The following is a 22,318-nucleotide window of genomic DNA, read 5'->3' as shown; positions in this document are numbered from 1 at the left end:
TCAGGAGAAACACTTTCTGCCTTATCTCTTTATACATTCAGCTTGGGGATAAACCACTAAGGGTTTAGAATCATAGAACCATTATGGTTGGAACAGACCTAAAAAGTCATTGAGTCTAGCCATTAACCCAACAGTGTCAAGGTCACCACTAAACCATGTTCCTCAGCACATGGACTCTGAAATCCCTCCAGGAATGGGGACTCCACCACTGCGCTGGGCAGCCTGTTACCAGGCTTGCCATTGTGCTCAGAATGACATACAAAAATATTCCAGAGCCCAAGGCAGGATGATAACTGCCAGGTCAGAAGAGGATGACTCCTGTTACACCATAGCTGTTCTAACAGACTAAGTCAGAAGAAGATGACTCTTGTTACACTATGTTCTAAGTCTGGTCTATGTGTATTTAAACTTCAAACCAGCTGTAACCTTCATAAGACATTTTTCTGCTTGCTTCATCTGATTGTATCAAGTAAGACCAAGAGGTGACCATTTTACCCAAAGAACCTGCACTAAAAATATGGAACTGTGAAGATCCATCATGGAATAACTGGCACCATTAAGCTTCATGCATAGAATGGTCCCCCAAAAGGTCACAGTAGTCCATAGGAAAGATATCTAATGTGATTCGAGAAGGTAGACACCTAAATTAGTCCAGATGAGAGAAAATGGTCTCAAATTGCACCAGGGGAGGTTTAAGTTGGATATTAAAAGAAATTTCTTCACTGAAAGGGTTCTTGAATGCTGGAGCAGGCTTCCCAGGGAGGTGGTTGAATCCCCATCCATAGAGGTGTTTAAAAGCTGCAGGGATGTGGTGCTGAGGGACATGGTTTAGCACCAGCCTTGGTAGAGTTGGAGAAGGTTTGGACTCGGTGACCTTAAAGGTTTTTTTCCAACCAAAATAATTCCTATTCCATATTTTGCATTAAAAAACGTGTGTTTAGATGTGTGTGCATGCATACACATGTGTTTGTACACACAAATCACTTCTGATAAACATACAAAGTATCATAGAAACCTTTTGGTTGGAAAAGACCTTTAAGATCATTGCGTAAAGGAATGACAAAATCCCAGAATGACAGGAGCAGGAAGGGACCTCTGGACATCACCCAGCCCAGCCCTCCTGCCAGAGCAGGTTGTACAGGATGGCTTCCAAGTGGTTTCAAATTACTTCAGAAATGGAGACTCCATTCTCTCTCTGGGCAGCCTGTTCTAATGCTCCATCACCCTCAGAGAAGTTCCTCCTCATGTTTAGATGGAACTTCCTGTGTTCAGGTTTGTGGCCATTACCTCTTGTCCTGTCGCTGGGCACCACTGAAAACAGAGTGGTCCCACCCTCCTGACATCCACCCTTATAAGTATTAATGAGCACTGATAAGATGCTCTCTGAGTCTCCTCTTCTTTAGGCTAAAAGCCCCAAGTCCAACCACTGTCTAACTCTAGCAAGTCTAGTGCTAAACCATGTCCCTCAGCACCACATCTCAGTCTCTATAGATATAGATATAGATATAGATATGTGCTGTGCAACCATCTAATCACTTTTTCCTGTGAACTCACAGACCATCAGTGGTAAAGAAAAATACCTACATTCAGGCAAAACTGAGTTTAAAAACATTTTTACACTCAGGATATGTGGTCTCACCAGAGACATTTCAGTAATCATAAATGTCAATTACAGAAACCAGCTTAAGAGCTGACCTTTGCATTGAGCTTCCCATGGAACAGAAATGTGATTGAAAACCAAACAACTGCTTGCCCAGCAGATCTCTTGTGGTTTACTGCACAAAGCTGATGGGAATTGATGTGTGCACCTGGAAAAACTGCCCGCCCAGCAGGCAGAGTGCATGGCATGCCAGGACTCACAGAAAGAGCATTAAGGGCTCCTTGTTAGAGCTGCATTTTAAGCTGGCTTTCAGCATGTAAATTCATGCTCGCTTTCAAGAAGCAAAACTTACTGGTCATTGGTAGCCTCCCAGTACCTGAAAGGGGCTACAAGAAAGCTGGGAAAGGGCTTTTTACAAGGGCTTGTAGTGATAGGACAACAGGGACTGGATTGAAGCTGGAGGAGGGGAGATTTACACTAGTTATTAGGAAGAAATTCTTTACAGTGAGGGTGGTGAGACACTGGAACAGGTTGCCCAGGGATGGTGTGGATGCCCCCTCCCTGGAGGTGTTCAAGGCCAGGCTGGACAGGGCCTCGAGCAACCTGGTCTAGTGGGAGGCGTCCCTGCCCGTGGCAGGGGATTTGGAACTAGATGAGCCTTCAGGTCCTTTCCAACCCAAACCATTTTAGTATTCTGAGACTGAAAATCTGTTACATTATTTAGAACCTGGACAGTTCTTCCTAAAGCCCAAGCTAAAGCTACCCCGCTCAAACTTCAATCCATTCCCTCTCATTTTATCATTACAAGCGCTTGTAAAAAGTCCCTTCCCAGCTTTCTTGTAGACCCCCTTCAGATAGTGGAAGGCTGTGCTAAAGTCTCTCTGAAGCCTTCTCTTCTGCAGGCTGAATAGCCCCAACTCTTCAGCCTCTCCCCATAAGAGAGGCGCTCCAGCCCTCTGATCATCCTTGTGTCCCTCTTCTGGACCCTCTCTATCAGGTCCATGCCCTTCTTGTGTCGAGGGTCCCAGATCTGGGCTTGGGATACTCTGATCCAACACCACTGGAGTACAAAGGAAAAGAGCACACTGTAAAAGAAACAACCACCTGAGCAGGGTTCTTCACTGCTTAGAGACTAACTGAATTCTTTTTGGATTTGCTGAAGTGTGGGGACACCACTTTGAGGTGGATAATGATTAGTTCTGCCTGGGGTTTATACCAATTACAGCTTGGAAGCTGTTAGATTGTAAAAACTGTGACAATTTGGGTCTGAAAGTGAATCTGAGAGTCTGGTTTTCAATTCCCAGTCTCAGTTTGTGCACTTGTAAAACATATGGAGATGAGAATTAGAGCTTGGGCTGCAGGACCAATCTGGAAGTGCAGCTCTTGTTTGAGGAGCCTTGAAGAGCCAAATGGAATTTGCTAAGGCTGTTGAGAATAATGACATTACCAGAAATACAATTTCCAGCATCCAGTTAAGGGTCCACATGAAAGCCTCTTCTTTTTCCTTTGGAAACTCAATGGAACATAAAGGAGGGAACTCACCAGCACCCCAGTGCTATAACAAGGGCCCAGAGAGGTGTTGGAGTCTCCATCTCTGGAGTCACTCAAAGCCATCCTGTGCAACCTGCTCTAGGTGAACCAACTCTGGCAGGGGTGTTGGACTAGATGATCTTCAGAGGTCCTTTCCAACCCCTAACATTCTGTGATTCTGTGAAGAGCAGGCTCTAAAGCAATTTTCAATTAAATGAGAGACTTACAGAATTAAAGCTCTAATGCATTATTGATCATCCTCAGAAGGAGTATCTGATTGACTGTAGGTAAGAATCCTTCCCAGCTTGTTCCTCTTGAATGGAGATTATCCTCGCAACAAAACAAACAGGGAATTGTTGGACATTGTCTGACTGGGTTCAGAGAGGCTCTGGCAGCCGATGTTATCTCACTGTGCAAGAAAAAGTCTGTTTGTCTGATCTGCAGCAACACAATGGTTTAAAGCAGAGTTATGAGAACACAGAATTGCCCATCTGAGCCACCTCTTTTATGAGAATGGCAATTTTTCTGCTTTGTAAGAACATTGTTGTTTCACTGCTCTGTATATCATGATTCTGCCTGCTACTTGCATCATGTAGCAGCTATTTGAGGTCCTGGTTTGAGTTAGAACAGAACTAATTCTGTTCAGTGATTTCACTTCTCAGCTCAGTCACTTTCTGAAGTTCAGGGCAGGTTTGCACAGACCATGGCTGCTTCTAGTTAGCACCAAGGGTTGGGGGGCAGACCAAAGTCATTACTAAATCTTATGTACTACATTGAGGTGCTGGAAGTCAGAGGTGGCACCTGCAGGAAGAAGCTGACAGGACAAGCAACTCTAAACTTACCGTCTTGCGGACATCATCTTCAGGAGAAAGCTGAGATCACCAGGGTCAAGTCTCCCCCCTTCACCAGCTGCTGTCCCAGGAAGGCTCTGTCCCTTCTGCCTTCCATCCCAATCTGTGTATTCCTAAATCTGGCTGCTGAATCTGGTTCCCATCTGCTGCTGAGTCCAGTCTGGGACTTCCTCAGCGCCTGCCCCCAGCATCAGTAGTGACAATGGTAACATCATTGCCATCAGGGGTTGGGTTCCATGTTGGTTTGTATCTATTTGCATCTATTTAATTTTGTTGGTAGCATTTCAATTAAAGCTGGTTTGGTTTTCTTTCCCAACCCAGCACTCTCTCTCCTTTGTTCCCCATCTCTTCCCATTGGGAATGGAGAGGGGTGCATGGAGAGCCTCTGGAAGCGGTCAGGTGGCCGACCCCTCCCTAACTCTTGACATTTGTAAGTAGCAATTATTACACAAACCTTATATTTTCTGAAGTGTTCAGCAACAACTAACTTCTAACTTAAAGGTAAGCAAGCTATCCTTATGAATATCGACAGGATAGGAAGAGGCGTGTTTCCAGTGCCGAGGTGTTTGATCCCAGTGGCACACACAGCCAGGAACAGACAGAGGAGGAGGATGAGACTTCAGCTTTACCACAGGCTCCCTCAAGACTGTTCAGGGAAAAAAAAGAGAAGGTAAATGTATACATACCCCTCTGGAGAGCGCAGCAGCTCCTGAAACGAGGATCCCAAAAGCAAGAAGGAAAGGTCAAGTGTCTCCATTTTCTTAAGCAAGTATTTTAAAATAGTATTTTATTTTATTTTTGAGTCAGTGGTATATTTAAAAACAATCTACTGTAAGAGTAAAAAGATTGTAGATAGTAAAAAAACCCAACAAACTGATGACAGTAAAAAAAAAAAGCTACAATATAAAGTTAGTTTCCTTCCTCCCTCCCAATACCCTCCCCCCCCATCATCATTGTCTGATATTTCTCAGAGCCTAATATCTGGCAAACAAATTGCCCTTTTTTTTCCCCCCCTTTCTTCTGTTTTTCTTTTTTTTTTCAGCAATTAGGAAATTAAAAGTAGGCAAGGCATCCTTTGCAGGCACATGAATTCATTATTACGTGAAAAGCAGGCACCATAAAAATTAAAACATTCTAAAAACCATCATATATACAAACGCTGTACAGAATGATGGCACAAGGACAAAGTGATCCCGTTCAGTTCATCCTAATCCACATGAAATATTACACATTAAAGGAGAAAAGGAAAAGCTCTTCCCATTCCTGCATTCAACCACCAGGTTCTGAACGACCAGGAGCCCTCTCCTATCAGCCTCCTCTGTTTTCTTTTCCTAAAGAAAACCTCAAAGGCTTCCATGCTTTACCCCCTGATCATGGCCCTGGCAGAAGGGCCAACTGAATGAAAACGGAGATGACCCATCACCTCCCTTGACAGAGCCCATTAGCAACCAGCTACTTTGCAATACAGAAGGCACATTTCACAGATAAGCTGTGTCTTGATTTGTAGCCCTGGGCAGAATTTGGGGCTTCTCCTTCTTGTGAAGCCTACTCCAACGTGCACCGAATTCCATGTGGATAGCATCATCGATTCCTATATACACTGAGATTAGGTACAAAACACTCAGCTCATTTTAAACTCCACAGCTACCTAAACGCTTTAGGTACAAAATATTCAGCTCTTTAATTTTAATTTCCACAGCTATACCTACGTGCCTGAAGTTATCCAGAAGAAGCAGGGAGGTGGTTTAGGATGAGGATACTGTCAGTTGATGAACACCCCCCAGTCTCAAGTAGAAATTCAGATTTCTTTCAAGTTCTGGGAGGGAGTAACCCCAGAAAGGGGTAAGGGAGGTGGGGTGTAGTGTTGCTTCCGACACATGGCTAGGCAAGGATTTCTTACGGAGTTAGAGTCATTGCACTAAATGTTAGATACTGCACGCTTGAATGAGGTAAATATTATATACCATAAAACACTTGGGGAAATGAATTGTTACAGCTTTATCTTTGGACAACAAAAATGCTTCCTTCCTTCACTGGACAATCCCAGAGTCAACAGACGTTTGCTTCCGAGTTGTCTTTGGAGGCGGAGGCGGGGGAGTCTTGCTGGGGAGTGGAGGTGGCAGGTGCTGGAAGAAACCAATTTTGATAGAGCGTGTTAGCAGACAGAGACTAATTTTGACAGACTGTGTGACTCTGAGACATTTGCTGTTTCATATCTAACTGCAGGTAAGTCTGCAGCTCTCTGACTCCTGAAAGCTTCTCCACAGAATCTTGTCCTGTGAATACCGAACACTCTTGGCCATTAGCTTAAAACACAACTTTTGACAATGAGAAAAATCTCTCGTGGGTTCATGATTAATTAGCTCAGCATTTCAGGAAAAATCTTTTGAAAGCACTGGAGAAGTTTATAATTCCCCACTTTGTATCATGATAGGATATTGATTTCTTGGTCTGTATCGATTGCCCTCAGCCTCCAAGCCCTACAGAGCTGAAAAGCCAAGCTGAGGCAGAAGCTTCGTTGCTTTCCTGTTAATTTGGTATTTTGCACATTTAGAAGACAAATAATTATTAAAAAATAATTGAAGAGACAAGTAACTTGCAATCCACTGCTAGACATTCAGTTAAACCATTCAGAGCAGGCTGTTCAAATATATATCTTTTAAATCACTTCATACATCACACAACAGAACAGCAGCACCCTTGGTGAGACTCACCCAGTAATTAGACAAATTAAAAGTCATTATGGAAATTAAGACTTCTTTTTTTCCATCACATGCACAGAATCACAGAATCATGATCAAATGTGTTTCTGAAAGAGCTTGAGAGCCCTGCAATTTGCTCTCACACTTTGCACCCAGCTTTTCTATAGCATTTTGGCTCTGCAGCCATTCCAGGTTTCCCATCGCTGCACTGCAGTGTCACAGCTCATAAATGCTGCTTTGGTTTTGTTTATCCCTAAGATCCTTCCCCTGCTCAGCCAGCAACTTGGAGAAGAACCTTTTGTTCTTCTCCAAGGATAATGATGCTTTTTTATTTCCACTTGTTCAGGTCTCAGTGTACCCTTCCCACCTCACCCACCCCACACTGAATGCTGGCTCCACGTGCTGACACGTAAACCCCACCAACACACACCAGCTCTGCCAGATTGCCTTCATCAGTGCTACAGGAACAGCTCAAACACTTGAAAATCCTCAGTGCTGCACTGCATGTCCTACAATTCCAATCTTGCTACTCATCTTCCAACTTTTATTAATGTCTTGGACAATACAAACAATGAATACTGTGCCTAGTTCTGGTGTCCCCACTGTAAGAAGGACACAGACTGTTGGAATGGGTCCAGAGGAGGACCACAATGATGATCCAAGGGCTGAAGTACCTCTCCTATGTGGATAGGTTGAGGGAGCTGGGGTTGTACAGTCTGGAGAAGAGAAGACTCTGGGGGAACCTTATAGCTGCCTTTCAATACCCAAAGGGATCCTACAGGAAGGCTGGAGAGAGGCTTTTCATAAGGGTGTCTAGCGATTGGACAAGGGGAAACGGTTTTAAGCTGAGGGAGAGTAGGTTTAGACTGGATCTTAGGAAGATCTTCAGTATGAGGGTGGTGAGACTCTGGAATTACCCAGGGAGGTTGTGCATATCCCTTCCCTGGAGGTATTCAAGACCAGGCTGGATGAAGCCTTGAGCAACCAAATCTAGTTGAGAGGTGTCCCTGCCCATGACAGGGATGTTGGAGTAGATGATCCCTTCCAACTTAAGCTCTTCTATGATTTCTCAATCACAGTGAAGAACTGGTAGACAAGCAACTGCTACATCACGTGAAAACGCATCTTTGAGGTCTCTTCCAACCTTGGTGATTCTGTGAAACAAAACCCTTCCTTTTAAAAGGTATCCCAAGCTGCTCTCCAAAAGAAAGGTTCAGGGAGATGCCAGGATAGTTCAGTCTTTCTTCTGTCACAGGGCAGAAGAAGCCTGGAGAGTCTCCTAATACTCCTGAAACTTTCTGACTGGGAGTTTCCAGAGATGTGTAAGAGTAGAAGGGGAAAAGTATCTTTAAGGTAACTTGATGCTCTCCTGCCCTCTTCCACACATGTTTCCAGACAGCATATACCTGGAGCTTTTACCACACAGTTCAGCTGACTGTAGACTAAACCAAAAGCTCAGACTGCACACTGGCAGGCCAGATTTCTTTCAGGCCCCCCTTTAAGTACTGAAGGGCTGCTATAAGGTCTCTCTCTGGATCCTTCTCTTCTCCAGGTTGAACAACCCCAACTCTCTCAGCTTTTCTTTGTAAAGGAGGTGTTCCAGGACTGAGCGTATTTGGCACTTAAGACTTTCACATTCACAGTTCAGTTAAAGTTTATCTTGGCTCTGTTGAAGAAACCACCAGGTTATTAAAAGGTTTGAGTCTCAAAAGGGCACTACTGCTTGAAATGCACACAAGGAAACCCTGCTGAGTAAGCAGCACTCATTTTCCAGAGCAGGCTCAAACCCTGACTTACAGCAAGATACAATGATCTCCAAGTCAGAAAATCAAGAGGCTAATATGAAAAGTAGATAAAATAAGAACTTTATTTTACTAAATGCAAGCCCAAAGGTTCGTTTGGGTTTATTTTAACTACAGCTGTGATCTGTCTCTCAAGCATTACAGTCAGAACCACAAAACATTTCCTCTATCTTCCCAAGTACTTTATTAACCTGGTATGTTAAGTTAGCTCCAGAATCCCTACTAAGGCACCTGAGTAAGAGGTGGAATAGTTGGGGATATCCCTGCTTACTGCAGGAGGTGGGGGAGTTGGACTAGATGACCTCTAGAGGTCCCTTCCAACGCAGTCCATTGCATGATTACTTAGATTCAATCATTCAAAGGTGGTCTGCAGTTTTCAACATCCTTGAGGAACTGCTGAATTACAGTCCTGTGTCCAGGCTGAGGCTCTGGGCAAACTTTTGGAGATGTTGGTGGTCTGCAGAGCATCAGTGCACAACATGAAGGAAATCCTCATAGAATCTAGCTCCAACCCTCTACCCTGGGCAGGGACACCTCCTACCAGACCAAGCTGCCCAAGGCCCCATCCAGCCTGGCTTTGAGCACTTCCAGAGTTGGATGATCCACAACTTCTCTGGGGAACCTGTTCCAGTGCCTTGCCACCCTCTTGGTGAAGAATTTCTGCCTGATGTCTAACTTAAATCCAGCTTCTTCCAGTTTGAAGCCATTACACCTTGTCCATGCCTTTGTAAAAAGTCCCTCTCCAGCTCTCCTGTAGCCCTGTTAAAAATAATTTAAAGCTGCTCTAAGCCTGCTCTTCCCCAGGCTGAATCACCCCACCACAGAGATGACTAAATAAACCAGGTGCCCCTCTCAAACACATCACAAACCATCAGAATTTCCTCAGTGCTTTGCTCTCAGAAATCTTTTAACTTGGTATTTCTCACCAGGAAGAAACTAACCTTGCTGATAGCATCATTTGTGAATATCCATTGTGAATCTGAATACCAGCATATTGGCAATAAATCTCAATTCAATCAGATCAAAGGCACTTCTCAAACAAATGAGCCCACCATCCTGATCAGAGCACAATCAAACTCTCCCTGCAAACCCGCTTTGGAGGAACAGATACAAGGCAAATACAATGAGAATAAGCTAAATATATAGGCTATAAATAACAAGCACAAAACCTTCCAGAGCTTAGGTTCTGCAAGCAAATTAGGCAGAAAGAAATAACAGAGATAGGTAGATAATTATTATAATTGAATTTACAATTTCCATTAGAAAGTCAGATAAATTTAGTACATGTTCATTTATATAATAAAGCTACCAGTGAATATATTAAGTAGAATGTGTAATGCCTGTCAGGCCAACATTATTGAGGAATTAGTGTGACAAAATGTGCCAGTGTGGAACTGGTGCAACTCCAGACCCAGCCACCCCTCCCAGGGCTGGTCCATGCTCCCAGTTATTCCAGCACAGGAAGAAATTCAAGCACACTTTCCCTCTCCCCCTAGTATCATACTCAGAAAATCATTCTGATCCTGTACTCAGCACTTGGGAGGCCACACCTCAAGAACTATGATCAGTTTTGGACCCCTCACTACAAGAAGGACACTGAGATGCTGTAGCATGTCCAGAGAAGGGCAACAAAAGCTGGTGACGAGTCTGGACTCCAGCTCTGGTGAGGAGTATGTGATGGAATTGGGGCTGTTCAGCCTGGTGAAAGGGAGGCTGAGGGGAGACTTTCTGGCTCTCTTCTACTGCCTGGTAGGAGGTTGGGAGACAGGTGGGGGTTGGTCTCTTCTCCCAAGGAACAGGTAAGAAGAGATCAGACAGGAAGAAATAGCCTCACGCTGCACCAGGGGAGGTTTAGGTTGCATATTAGCAGAAACTTCTTCACTGAAAAGGTTTTTGAACATTGGAACAGGCTCCCCAGAGAGGTGGATGAATCCCCATCCATGGGGGTATTTAAAAGCTGCAGAGATGTGGTGCAGTTTAGCACCAGCCTTGGTAGAGTTCTCAAAGGTCCTTTCCAACAAAAAACAGTTCTATGACTATGAGGCTTAGGAAGTTCAGTTTCGCTCTGCTTTCTGTTAGAAGCTTTGAAACACAAAACAGACTTTTCCCTGGATTTTCAGTTTAATTAGCAACTGCTTTGTAGAGTTGATCTTTATATTTCAGTGGTTAATTGTGAACCCACCAAATCCTGACACGTGCTTTCCCTCTCTGACAAAACTACAGAGGCTGCTGCTTCACATTCAGACCTATTTTGGGCAAGAATCTTTGACTCACGGCTACCTCAGGGGAAGCAGAAACCTTATGTAAAAGGCACATCTGCAAACACAGAAGCAATCTGTTCCTTCTGCCTTGAACATGAAATTGCTCCCATTTGTTTGTTGTTGGGTTTTGTTCCTCTTCTCTTTTTTTCTTGGAGAAAAGAATCAGGTTTAAAAACATTGGTCTCCATTTTCTTACAGATAGACCATGCTACACTGTACACATCCAGGATGCAGCAAAAATCAATTAAAGAAGACCCCAAAAAAATGCTTTTTTTTCCCCCTACTCTGTGAAGGCAAAAAATGAGATACTACAATGTTAGGGGGGTTATTTTGTTTGTCTCTTTTTGTTTGGTTGGTTGGTTTTGTTTCCCCAATTACAAACCCAAAAATAATCTCTTAAAAGTCAACAGAATTGAACAAAATCCGCTTCCCAAAGATGGTCCTTGTGACACTGCAGGAAATGTCTTCCTGTATAGCTGTTTTTCTTTGCAATTAAATGGCCAGCAATACGACAAACTATGGACATTCAATCAAGACAAAAAAAACCCTTTACCTTGAAGGATAAACAGACCTAATTGGGTCAGAAGCAGTAGAAATGAGATGTAAATAGAATCATAGAATGGTTTGGGTTGGAAGGGCACTTTAAAGGTCATCTAGCCCAATCCCTCTGCAGTCAGCAGGCTGCAACTAGAGCGGGTTGCTCAGAGCCCAAAAAAGAACACTTGACCTGGAATGTTTCCAGGGATGGAGCAGTTACCACCTTTCTGGGCAACATGGGCCAGTGTCTCACCACCCTCAGCATTAAGAATTTCTTCCTTCCATCTAGTCTAAATCTCTCTCTTTTGGCTTAAAGCTATCACTCCTTGCTCTAATTACCTTATTGTCTACACTGACTAGCAGCTACATGGGACTGTGTAAATGTTCCTCAATCACAGAATTGTTGTGGTTGGAGAAGACCTCTAAGACCATCAAGTCCAAATCTGGAGCTCTGAATTGCTCCTTCTCACTTACACTTTGCTTTTAGCAGGGAGCTGCATTGCCTGACAAGTAGCAACTTGCTTAATTTCGTATCTGCAATAAAAACTAACAGATAACGTGAGGTCTTGATGGAGTTAACACTCCCATTCTGAAAGAGCAATGATGTGCCAGTGGAGAGAATCAACTCGACTCCACTCATGTGAACCAAATTCTAGACAGTTTGAGCTAATTGGTTGGTTGACCCAGGGAACAAAGATATGTGGCAAATACTGCAGGTAATCGATGTAAAATGACTGATTTAATTCTGTCCTCACACTTCATCTCTTGGAGTTTCTTTTGACAGAGCCATTAGCTGCACTTGCTGGAGTGAACTTTAGGTTGGACCTTGGAAGAAACTTCTTCCCTGAAAGGGTTCTTGAACATTGGACCAGGCTGCCCAGGGAGGTGGTTGAATTCCCATCCCTTGAGATGTTTAAAAGAGGCAGAGATGTGATGCTGAGGGACATGGGTTAACACCAGCCTTGGTAGAGTTAGGTAACAGTTGGACTCAATGTTCTTATAGGTCCTTTCTAACCAAAACAATTCTGTGAATCTATAACTGAAAGAGTCCTTCTGCAGAGGGTGCTTTGTCTGCTAAACATAGAACCATAGAATAGCCTGGTTGGAAAAGACCTTAAGATCAAGTCCAACCATAACCTAACATCTCCCTGTACAGAGCTATGAGACCATGTCCTAAGCACCTCATCCAAACGTCTTTTAAACAGCTCCAGGGAGTAGGCCTCCACTACTTCCAGTCCAAGTGTCCTTACCCAGTGTCCAATGATCCTTTTGGTGGAGAAATTCTTCTTAAAATCCAACCTGAACCTCCCCTGCTGCAACTTAGGTCCATTTCCTCCCATCCTGCCACTTGTTACCTGGGAGAAGAGTCTGGTCCCCCAAAATGCTCTTTCAGGCAGTTGTAGAGAGATCACAGCCTGGTTTGGATTGGAAGGGAGCTGTAAAGGTCATCTAGTTCAATCCCCCTGCAGTCAGCAGAGACATTTTCAACTTGAGCAGGTTGCTCAGAGCCCCAAACAAGCTGACCTGCAATGGTTCCAGGGATGGGGCATCTCCCACCTCTCTGTGCAACTGGGGCCAGCGTTTCACCACCCTCAGTGTCAAACATTTCTTCCTTACATCTAGAATAATTTCTCTTGTTTTTTAGTTGCAATCTGTCACCCTTTGTCCTTTCACAACAGGCTCTGCTAAGAGGATTGTACTCATCTTTCTTCCAGGTCTCCTTTAAGTACTGAAAAGCTACAAGAAGGTCTTCCTGGAGCCTTCTTTTCTCCAGGCTGAACAACCCCAACTATCTCAGCCTGGTGCCACAGCAGAGGTGTCTCACTCCCCTCCTTGGACAACGTGAAAGTTCCCTCAAAACAGGCAACATCAATTGCTTCAAATCAGTACCTCAGATTCTTCCTTTTTTTTCCCCCTTCTGTTGGATGAGCAGTGCTATGCTCCTTTGGGGGTGATGGCAGCAGACAACAGGGAGAGCTGAAACTTTCAGAGATCTGCACCCCTCCTGCACTGAGGACTTTGCTCCCTTTGCGTGCCATCTGTGTTAAGACAGAGCTAATGTGATTTTCCCTCTGCTGAACCACATTTCTGCATGTGGAGGCCATTAGTACTTCAGATCGTGCCGACTAACTGGATTTTCTAAAGCACTGCTGTTCTGCTCTGGTCTGTACATAAACAGACCACAAGAGTTATGAGCAATACTCTCAGAATTAGGTTTAAACTCCAGACTGAAACTCTATTTCTTATTGAAGGCCATGGCCCAGCGAGACCAATAAACAAATGTGTTACCAGTTGGCCAGAGCAGAGCCTGCAGATGATCAGGCTGAGGGCAGTGAGATGGTCCTTTCCAAAACAAAATCAAGGGTGCTGCTCAGGGACACATCACAGGCTCTATATCTCCAGGCAGACGGTGGAAGAACACATTTTTCACTCAAACTCCTGCAATAAGCAGTGGTGGTTCATTGATTTTGAGACTTATTAAAAAGTGAGTCTGAGCTTTTTAGAAACTCTTTGCTTGGCAAGAGCTTAACCCAATGAACCCTGGCCCCAGCGAGGTGGGAGGTGGAGGAAACTTTGCACTAAAGGAAGGATCTGCAACGCTTCCCATCTCCAGCAGGTAAAATAATTATCAGATGGTAAATAAACCCCAAATTTCTTCCCCTCTTTTTTTTTTTTTTTCTTCCCCCTTTTGGGTACATTTCAAGTCCTATACATAATGGAAAGCCTTTGGTCATAAGCCTGTGTTCATGAAAAGCCTGTGGCTTAAGAACTTGTAGAATCATGGAACTGTGAAGGTTGGAAGAGGCCTCCGAGATCATCATGTCCATGTCCCTCAGCACCACATCCACACGTCTTTTAAACACCTCCAGGGATGTTGACTTCACCACCTCCCTGGGCAGCCTGTTCCAATGTTTGGTGCATCAAACAGAGAAGAGGCATTTATTTGCATTTGTGAGCAAATGCAGTCCTCAAAGTCAACTTTCTAATTTAATATAAGGGATTCATCATTTCCAACTTCAGCTTTTCCAACATATCCACAGGATAATGTTCCTAACAACTGAACTCTCCCTGCTGTGGTAAGCTGGCAGTGAGCCTTGGGCCACCGGACCAGTGCTATGAGTCCCAAGCTGGTGGTACCCCCTTACTTAGAGACTTCCTCACAAGCCCCTGCTGGCATGGAGTCAGAGGGCTGTGTGAGGCACTTAGCAAGAAGGAATTTCTCCTGAAAAATAACATCAGGGAAGAAACAATTGCCAACTCGTAACTAGTGCTCCCCCCTTAACTAGTGCTGGAACACCTCTGCTGTGAGGACAGGCTGAGAGAGCTGGGGTTGTTCAGCTTGGTGAAGCAGACCTTAGAGCAGCCTTCCAGTACTTGAGGGAAGCTACATGAAAGATGGGGACAGACTATTTAGCAGGGCCTCTTGTGACAGAATGAAGGGTGATGGTTTGAAACAAAATGAGGGAGATTTAGTCTAGAGAAAATGAAGCCATGTTTTACACAGAGGATAGTTAAACACTGGCCCAGGTTGCCCAGAGAGGGAGTAGATGCTCTGTCCCTGGAACCATTGCAGGTCAGGTTGGTTGGGGCTCTGGGAAACCTGCTCTAATGGAAGATGTCCCTGCTGACTGCAGGTAGGTTGGATTAGATGACTTTTAAAGGACCCTTCCAATCCACACCATTCTGTGATTCTATGAATTCTGTGGCTCCAGCTGGGTCTCCAGCCTCAACTCTTTTTCTCTCTCTGCGTGAAGACTGTATGTTTCCTTTAAGGCATTTTTCTGCTCAATGCAGTGACTGTAAGAGACAGTGATCAACACTACACTCTATGCATCACAACACATAAACCTCCCTGTATTTTTCCTTCTTGTGTGAACACTGCCATGATACTCAAATCACCAGTCTGAACGCTCCTCATGTAACAGGATCCTAGAGAGCCAAAACAAGCAGTCACCACCAGCCCTGTGAGACTCTTCTGGTCCTCGCCATTACACACTGCTCAGCCTTGGCTGTTCCCCCTTGCCCAGTTCTCCATCTGTGCCAGACTGAGCAGGATGTTCTCCTCCAAACCATTACCTGATGCTTAGTAAGTGTTAGAGCTGCTATTATAAATGTAAGTGCTCCTTTGTCTATTCCCTTTGAGTTTCCCTCCTCGCTGTGAATACCAAGCAGGCAGCTGATTTGTATGCAAGGGTATGGATGAACCCATAGAGAACGAGAAATGCCTAAAGGAATCCCTTGATGTAATAATAATCCTTGCAGGAGTCATAGACTTCTTTTTTATGTTCCCATCTATTATTAAGGACATTTTTAGCTGAACAAATCACACAGTGCAAGAAAATATATGTAAGGGTCTCACAGTTAACAATGAATAAGAGGACAATCAGAAAATCGTAATTAGGTGATCACCTGGATAAAAGACCTTAGTTAGACCCAGCTAACAGTGGGCTCCAAATGATTAAAGATCACCATCTCAGACATTAAATGACACTATAGCTGGCAGTTTGATTTGAAGCAGTCAGTGCATTTATCATTGCATGCTTCTCAGTTCACTGCAGCACTGGTTTTAGGTTTTCATAACTGGCTGCAAGGCAACCAGAGTGAACAATGTAATGATTTCTCACACAGGCAGGTACTGCCAGTTTAAAAGCTACCAAGATAATCTTATCTGTAATATTCTTTACTGATTTTTCTTCACTGATACAAAGCTTGTGTAATTTAAAAGATGATCAGTTTACCAGGCAGAGAATTAGAAAGTTGTGAAGTATGTAGGTAGCTGTTTGACCCAAGAAAACAGAAGGCACTAAAAACTGCAAAGCAAGATTTAATCACAGCAGTAATAAGAACCCATCTGATCTTTCATGCCCAGCACTGCTCATTTTCTTTATGTTCTTTAACAGCTTCCTTCCTACAAGACTGATGAAATAAATGTGCAGAGTGATTGTTACAAGACTAGAAGCCTTTTCTGAAATTAACTCTAAGGCTATTACATGTGGCTTTGTGACAAATCTGCATTAGATCCATTTTCATAGATTCATAGAACAGTTTGGGTTGGAAGGGACCTTAAAGATCATCTAGTTCCAACCCCCTGCCATGGGTGGAAACACCTTCCACTAGCCCAGGTTGCCCAAGCCCTCATCCTATCTGGCCTTGAACACCTCCAGGGAGGGGGCATTCACAACCTCCCCAGGCAACCTGTTCCAGCATCTCACCACCCTCACTGTAAAGAATTTCTGCCTAATATCCAGTCCAAATCTGCTCTCCTCAAGCTTCAATCCATTCTCCCTCATCCTATGCTACAACCCTTTGCAAAAAGTCCCTTCCCAGCTTTCTTCTATACCCCTTTCAGGTACTGGGAGGCCACGATGAGGTCCCTCTGGAGCCTTCTTTTCACCAAGCTGAACAGACTTTGAAACTCACCTTGTAAAAGTTTCTAAAAATACAGATGCTGAAGAAAATTTTGGACAGGTAGCTGAGGTGACTCAGCCTCCATCTGACTGCATTTCTGAGCTATGCTCAAATCCTGAGGTCCTTCAACACCTAACGTGCGTCCACTTTTACAATTAGAAAATATATTAAAAGAAGAATATGAAAGGACTCTGGGAGGTAAAGACTGTGAAGAGAAAAGAAAAATGAAGAGCAGAATAAAACTTTGCAGAAAGGCAGGAGAGCATATTGCTCCTATTTTTATGAACATCCATTTAATGATGCGGAAACCCTGCTCATGACAGGTACCAGAGCTCCACAAGGTCACATCTCCAACCTCAATGAGACTGAGCCTGGAACCTGAGTTGTCTTCAGGTCTGAGCTCCAACCATCCCAGCAAGATGGTCTTTGCTAGCAGGACAGTAAACATCTAGCATGTGTCCACTGATGGGAACCCCCTCCAACAGCCTCACAAGGATGGGAAAAAGAAACTGGTTATTGGGGGGTTTATTTCCCAGCGTATTTTTTATCATCTGGCTGTTTAATGTCTTCAGCTAGAAACTGAACTCACATTAGCAATCCTGAGCTACTACCATGACCTGAAACTTACAGTATATCATACAAAATGGATTTACTACTCTGGAGCTCTCACAGGAAAGCATTCAAGAAATCTGAAAGCTAATTTGAATTTCTCAGGTTTCTTCATGAAGATGGATTCCTTAGACAAAAGTCCTGGCAGCCCTCCTGTACATTCTGTAATTTTCCACTTGGAGGTCTGTATTCAGGTCAAGCAAGAGCTGGCCTCTGAGACAGAAGCCAAGGAAATGGGTAAGGGCTTAGCATGCTTTGATGGAAATTAAGAGGAAAAGGGTTAATAAAAACAAGTGTAATTAAAACACTCACTAAAACCACCCAGCCATGGGGCAGAGCCACAGAACAGAGGATGGGAATAGACAACATTTCAATATACGCATACAATTCCTGACATTGCTTCTGTATCTGGGATGTTTCCCCCCCTCCATTTAGGCTGGAAATACTAAATTCCTGCAACAACACAGTCCCAGTTTCAACAATGAAAAAAGCCAGATTTGTGCAGTGCTGTGCACTGTGATGATTTGTGTCAAACAAAACTATTCCCAGCGTTAAAACTCAATTCCTGCCTGCCTCTTTCTCTGCTGGGATCAAGGATGCTTTCTCTAACCGTGAAAAGCAAATTACTCAACAGAATTTCATTTGAATGGGGAACTTCAGAGAAATCCTGGAAGATACCTCTGCAAACAAAGGAGTCACTACTGCTGATGGAATTATTCCACACAATAACAGCTTGGCCAATGTTATACCTTTCAAAGTCAAAGGCAAGAAAACCTCTTGTACTGGGTTTGTGTGGCCAGGTCTTGGTAGTGGTTGGGCTACAGGGGTGGCTTCTCTAGAAGGGAAGGTCTTTTAGTATTTGGTTTTATTTCTCATTATCCTGCTCAGATTTGATTGCTAATGAATGAAACCAATTTCCCCAAGCTGAGTCTGGTTTGCCCATGATAGTAACTGGTTAGTGATCTTCCTGTCCTTATCTCGACCCAGGAGCCTATTTTCTCTCCCCTGTTGAGTTGAAGAGGGGAGTGATAGAAAGGCTTTGGTGGGCACCCAAGACCCAGCCTGGGTCAACTCCTGAGACATCTTTAAACCTGCTTTATTCTTCAAAAAGAAAAGAAATGGCCCTTCTCAAAAGTGCTGCTTTAAAGAACAGGACCAAATTATTTTTAAAAGCTTCCAAGATACAGGAAACAAAGTTGAAAAAGTGTATTTTCTTCAGGAATCTGAAAGCCTTGTTGATGATGAAGAGTGTTTCTGAGCTCCTTCCCTCAAAGGGGGCACGTGTGTTTGCCTGTAGGAAACAAGTGGCGATTGAAAGCCGACAGAACGGAGCTCCAGAAAGGAAAGATGTTAGTACATGTTTTATTTCCTTTCCTGGGAGAGGATTGAAAGGCTGTTAAATCTAATTTGCTGCTGAGACTATATACTGTCGGTTAAAGCTCCCTTACCAACACTGCTAACAACATTTTTCTTAGTCGTCTCCACCAGAACAAATCCAACCTCCCTTCAGCTCGGTCCCCATGAGTGATGCTGTTCCCTCACACTCCAGACACTTGTTTGCAGATGTAGAAGTGTCTGGATCTGCTGAAATGTCCACAAGCAGGATTAGATCCCGCTGTGGCTTGCTCAAGGTATAAAAGCCAAGAAAACTGTAGGAAATTATCATCTTTTCTGGGACTCACCCTTTGATGGGCAGGGGGAGAGGTCGTTGGGCTGATCAAGTCTTGACTTTCCATGAGGTTCCCATAGTCAGCCATACTTCCTTTGAGAGGCAGAGGAGGAGGAACATCAGGGATCTCAGAGCTGGACATACCATTTAGCTCCAGGTCTGTAAAAAACAACACTCAGTTAACTCTTTCAGTAAGTGAATGGAATCCAGAGATCCAGACTGCACCAGTTCTTATGGCACTGATTCAGTGACAATGCTGCACATTCATTATCTGCTCTTCACTGCCTCTATAATTATTTGCAGCTCATCTAATGACAGGAAGTTCCACCTTAACATGAGGATAAACTTCTTTACTGTAAGGATGACAAGAGCACTGGAACAGAGAAGGTGTGGACTATCCTTCTCTGGAGACTCTCTTCACCATGAGGGTGGTGAGACACTGGAAAAGGCTGGCCAGGGAGGTGGCAGAAGCCTCATCTCTGGAGGTTTTTAACTCCAGGCTGGATGTGGCCCTGAGCAACCTGATGTAGTGGGAGGTGTCCCTGCCCATGGCAGGGGGGTTGGAACTGGATGATGCCTTGAGGTCCCTTCCAACCCTAACAATTCCATGATTCTATGAGACCCACAGAATCACAGAACATATTTTGTTGGAAGAGATCTTCATGATTATCCAGTCCAACCTATAACCCAGCACTGCAAGATCACCACTAAACCATGTCCCTAAGCACCAGGTCCACCTGGATGTGTTCTGGTGTGACCTGCCCTAGGTCATCCTGCTCTGGCAGGGGGCTTGGACTCAACGATCTCCAGAGGTCCCTTCTAACCTCTAGCATTCTGTGATGAAAAGAAAACAGGAAAAAAAATGAACCAGCTCACACACTGATGGGGTGTGGAGTCACACTGGGCTAGTTTGTTTAGGATCCAATCAGAATACTTGAACAACCCCCTCGTTTTAATAGACACTTTTACTTTGGATTTCACACCAAAATATCCCTAGCTTAGCAAGTACCATTTTCTCAGCTCTAAGCTGTGCATTCTCACCTTGCACATTTAATGCCCCACAAAAGTTTTGGTATGTGCCCTAAAAATATATAACCCAGCTAAGCTTTATTTACTTTCTCACAGTAAAATAAAAGCTTCTGGTTAATAAAAATGCACAAACGAAAGCCTGTAATTAATAACATCTCTCTCCCCAAAACCTTCAAATTCCAGGTAACTACAATAAATGAGCAGCCATTAGTTGTTGAGCAAATAAAATCATGCAAGAGGAAGTACAAAACATTTATGATTATGGTTTGCTGGGTAGAAAGGCCCCTTTTCTTCACAGATAAATCCTAGCAGGTACCTGCTGCAAAGGCAAATAGCCTGAGGGACAATAAAGTTTCCTGAGGCCTGGAGTGATACATAGGCTTCTGTGTAAAAATCCAGCCACGGTATATTTTGGGGTATTCAGCTGTTTTAACATGGGCAGAATCCACTCTGAGCATTATGAGATAAGAACCTGAATTGATTTTTGATCAATTAGGGAAGTGTTTTCATTCAGGAAATGAAACAAAGAGTGTTTTTATTTTACTTGCTGATTTGTGAACCAAGAGGAGGACTCGTTTAAGCAGGTGTTGTTACTGCAAGGTTCTTATCAATACCTTACAAAAAGTGTCTTGTTATTCTTCTCTGGAATGGCCTCTCACTGACACAATTTAACTGACAGGTCCCTGTATTGATTTGTCACTGAAAACTGTAGTTTTACTTCTCATCCTTTCAGTTGAACTTCCAACCATGCCAGGAAGAATATTTCCCATCCTGGGACTTCAAACTTTCAGTGGCTTCCTCTGCATCAGACTGAAAAGTGGTGTCTGTCCTCCAGGACCTGGATTTCTCATAGCTTTCTCCACTGCTCCCCTTTTCCATCCTTCCTTTTCTACACACATGTGGCTTCTCCATTCCCCAAGCGTTTCTAATACTTTCCTTTAAACATCTCCATCGAGATATTTAACCTACTTCTTCTAACCTCATGTCAGTAAACACATAACTGGATATCCATGGGTTTAGGTCTCACTAATACACATTCCTTGAATGAAAACTGTAAATGAGCATAAGAAGACACAATTATCCAAAGCTAATGTGAATTTAAATTGCCCTGAACACTTCATCTTTGTATCTTATGTGACATTACAGTGTCTCCTAAATTCATCTGAGCCATTACATGTAGACTAACAGGTGCTACTAAGAAGATGGTAAGCAATAGGATGTTGTGCCAGAGTAGGATTAGGTTGGATACTAGGAAAAATTTCTTCATGGCTGTCAAGTCAGGCTGCCCAGGGTAGTGGTGGACTCACCATCCCTGGAGATATTTAAAAGATGTGGTGCTGAGGAACATGGTTTGGTGGTGACTTGGTAGTGCTTTGCTAATGGTTGGACTTGATGGTCTGAAAGGTCCCTTCCAACCAAAATGATGCTATAATTCTAAGACAAATGCTGAATTACACAAACCCCTTGCTTCTTTAAGGTTGACATCTTCAAAACTCTTGAGTAGGCAGGTGAGCAATGTTTTCACTAGAGCTGCAGAGAAACAAGGTGTGGAAGCAACTCTAACATCTGCAATCCTCTAAACAACCTGGCAAGTCACCAACTGTTTGTGCAACCGTGTCATAAAATCATAGAATTGTTTTGGTTGGAAGAGGCCTTTGAGATCATTGAGTCCTACCAAGTCTGGTGCTAAAACATGTCCTCCTCTGCTTCTGTCCCTTTCCCTACATTCCCCAGGTGGTGTTACAGCACCACTGTGTTCATACAGGCTGTACGTGGCACCTTCACAACCTCATCCTCTTGCAAGACAGCAATAACTCCTTGTGAATGCAGACAGAGTATTTCCATCAGTGTGAACACTTAATAATTCATAGAATCATAGAATGGTTTGGGTTGGAAGGCATCTTAAAGATCATCTAGTTCCAAGCCTCCTGCCATGGGCAGGGACACCTCCCACTACACCAGGATTCTCAAGGCCTCATGCAGCCTGGTGCTGAACACCCCCAGAGAGGGGGCAATATATCTGCATTCAGTGTGGCCAACTATTTAGTAGAACAACAATATTCCATAACAGAAAGAATTATTTGCCTTGATTAGCTAATCTCTTGCTAAGCTTAATGACATCCAGGAGTCATCCACCCCACTGCAGAAACAGATTTACAACACAAACTTCAGTCCTTTTCAGTTGTACTTTAAGAAGATCTATTTGCTACAGACCTATGAATTTTCTCCTGCTCAGCTGAGCTGAAGTGTACCTCACTAAGTCAGCCACTATACAAATAATTACTCATCATTTCTGGTTTCCTATTATTATTCAAGGTG

The 22,318-nt window shown here is 43.7% G+C and overlaps 1 protein-coding gene across 1 annotated transcript in view; it reads right to left on the bottom strand.

Annotated features, from left to right (window-relative positions):
- Positions 1-4,930: 4,930 nt before the first annotated feature.
- The window catches only part of DOCK1 (dedicator of cytokinesis 1), a 347,686-nt gene continuing 330,298 nt past the window's right edge, over positions 4,931-22,318 (bottom strand). The window contains exons 51-52 of the mRNA XM_054174763.1: positions 18,984-19,129; positions 4,931-6,107 (exon numbers count right to left, since the gene is read on the bottom strand). Coding sequence (XP_054030738.1) covers positions 6,012-6,107; positions 18,984-19,129 — 242 coding nt within the window. The 3' untranslated portion in view covers positions 4,931-6,011. The remainder of the gene's footprint in view (positions 6,108-18,983; positions 19,130-22,318) is intronic.

The sequence above is a fragment of the Dryobates pubescens genome, chromosome 30 (assembly GCF_014839835.1).
Source record: "Dryobates pubescens isolate bDryPub1 chromosome 30, bDryPub1.pri, whole genome shotgun sequence".
NCBI classification, from domain to species: domain Eukaryota; kingdom Metazoa; phylum Chordata; class Aves; order Piciformes; family Picidae; genus Dryobates; species Dryobates pubescens.
The sequence above is the reverse complement of the archived record's forward strand: the minus strand, read 5'-3'. Positions and strand labels throughout refer to the sequence as shown.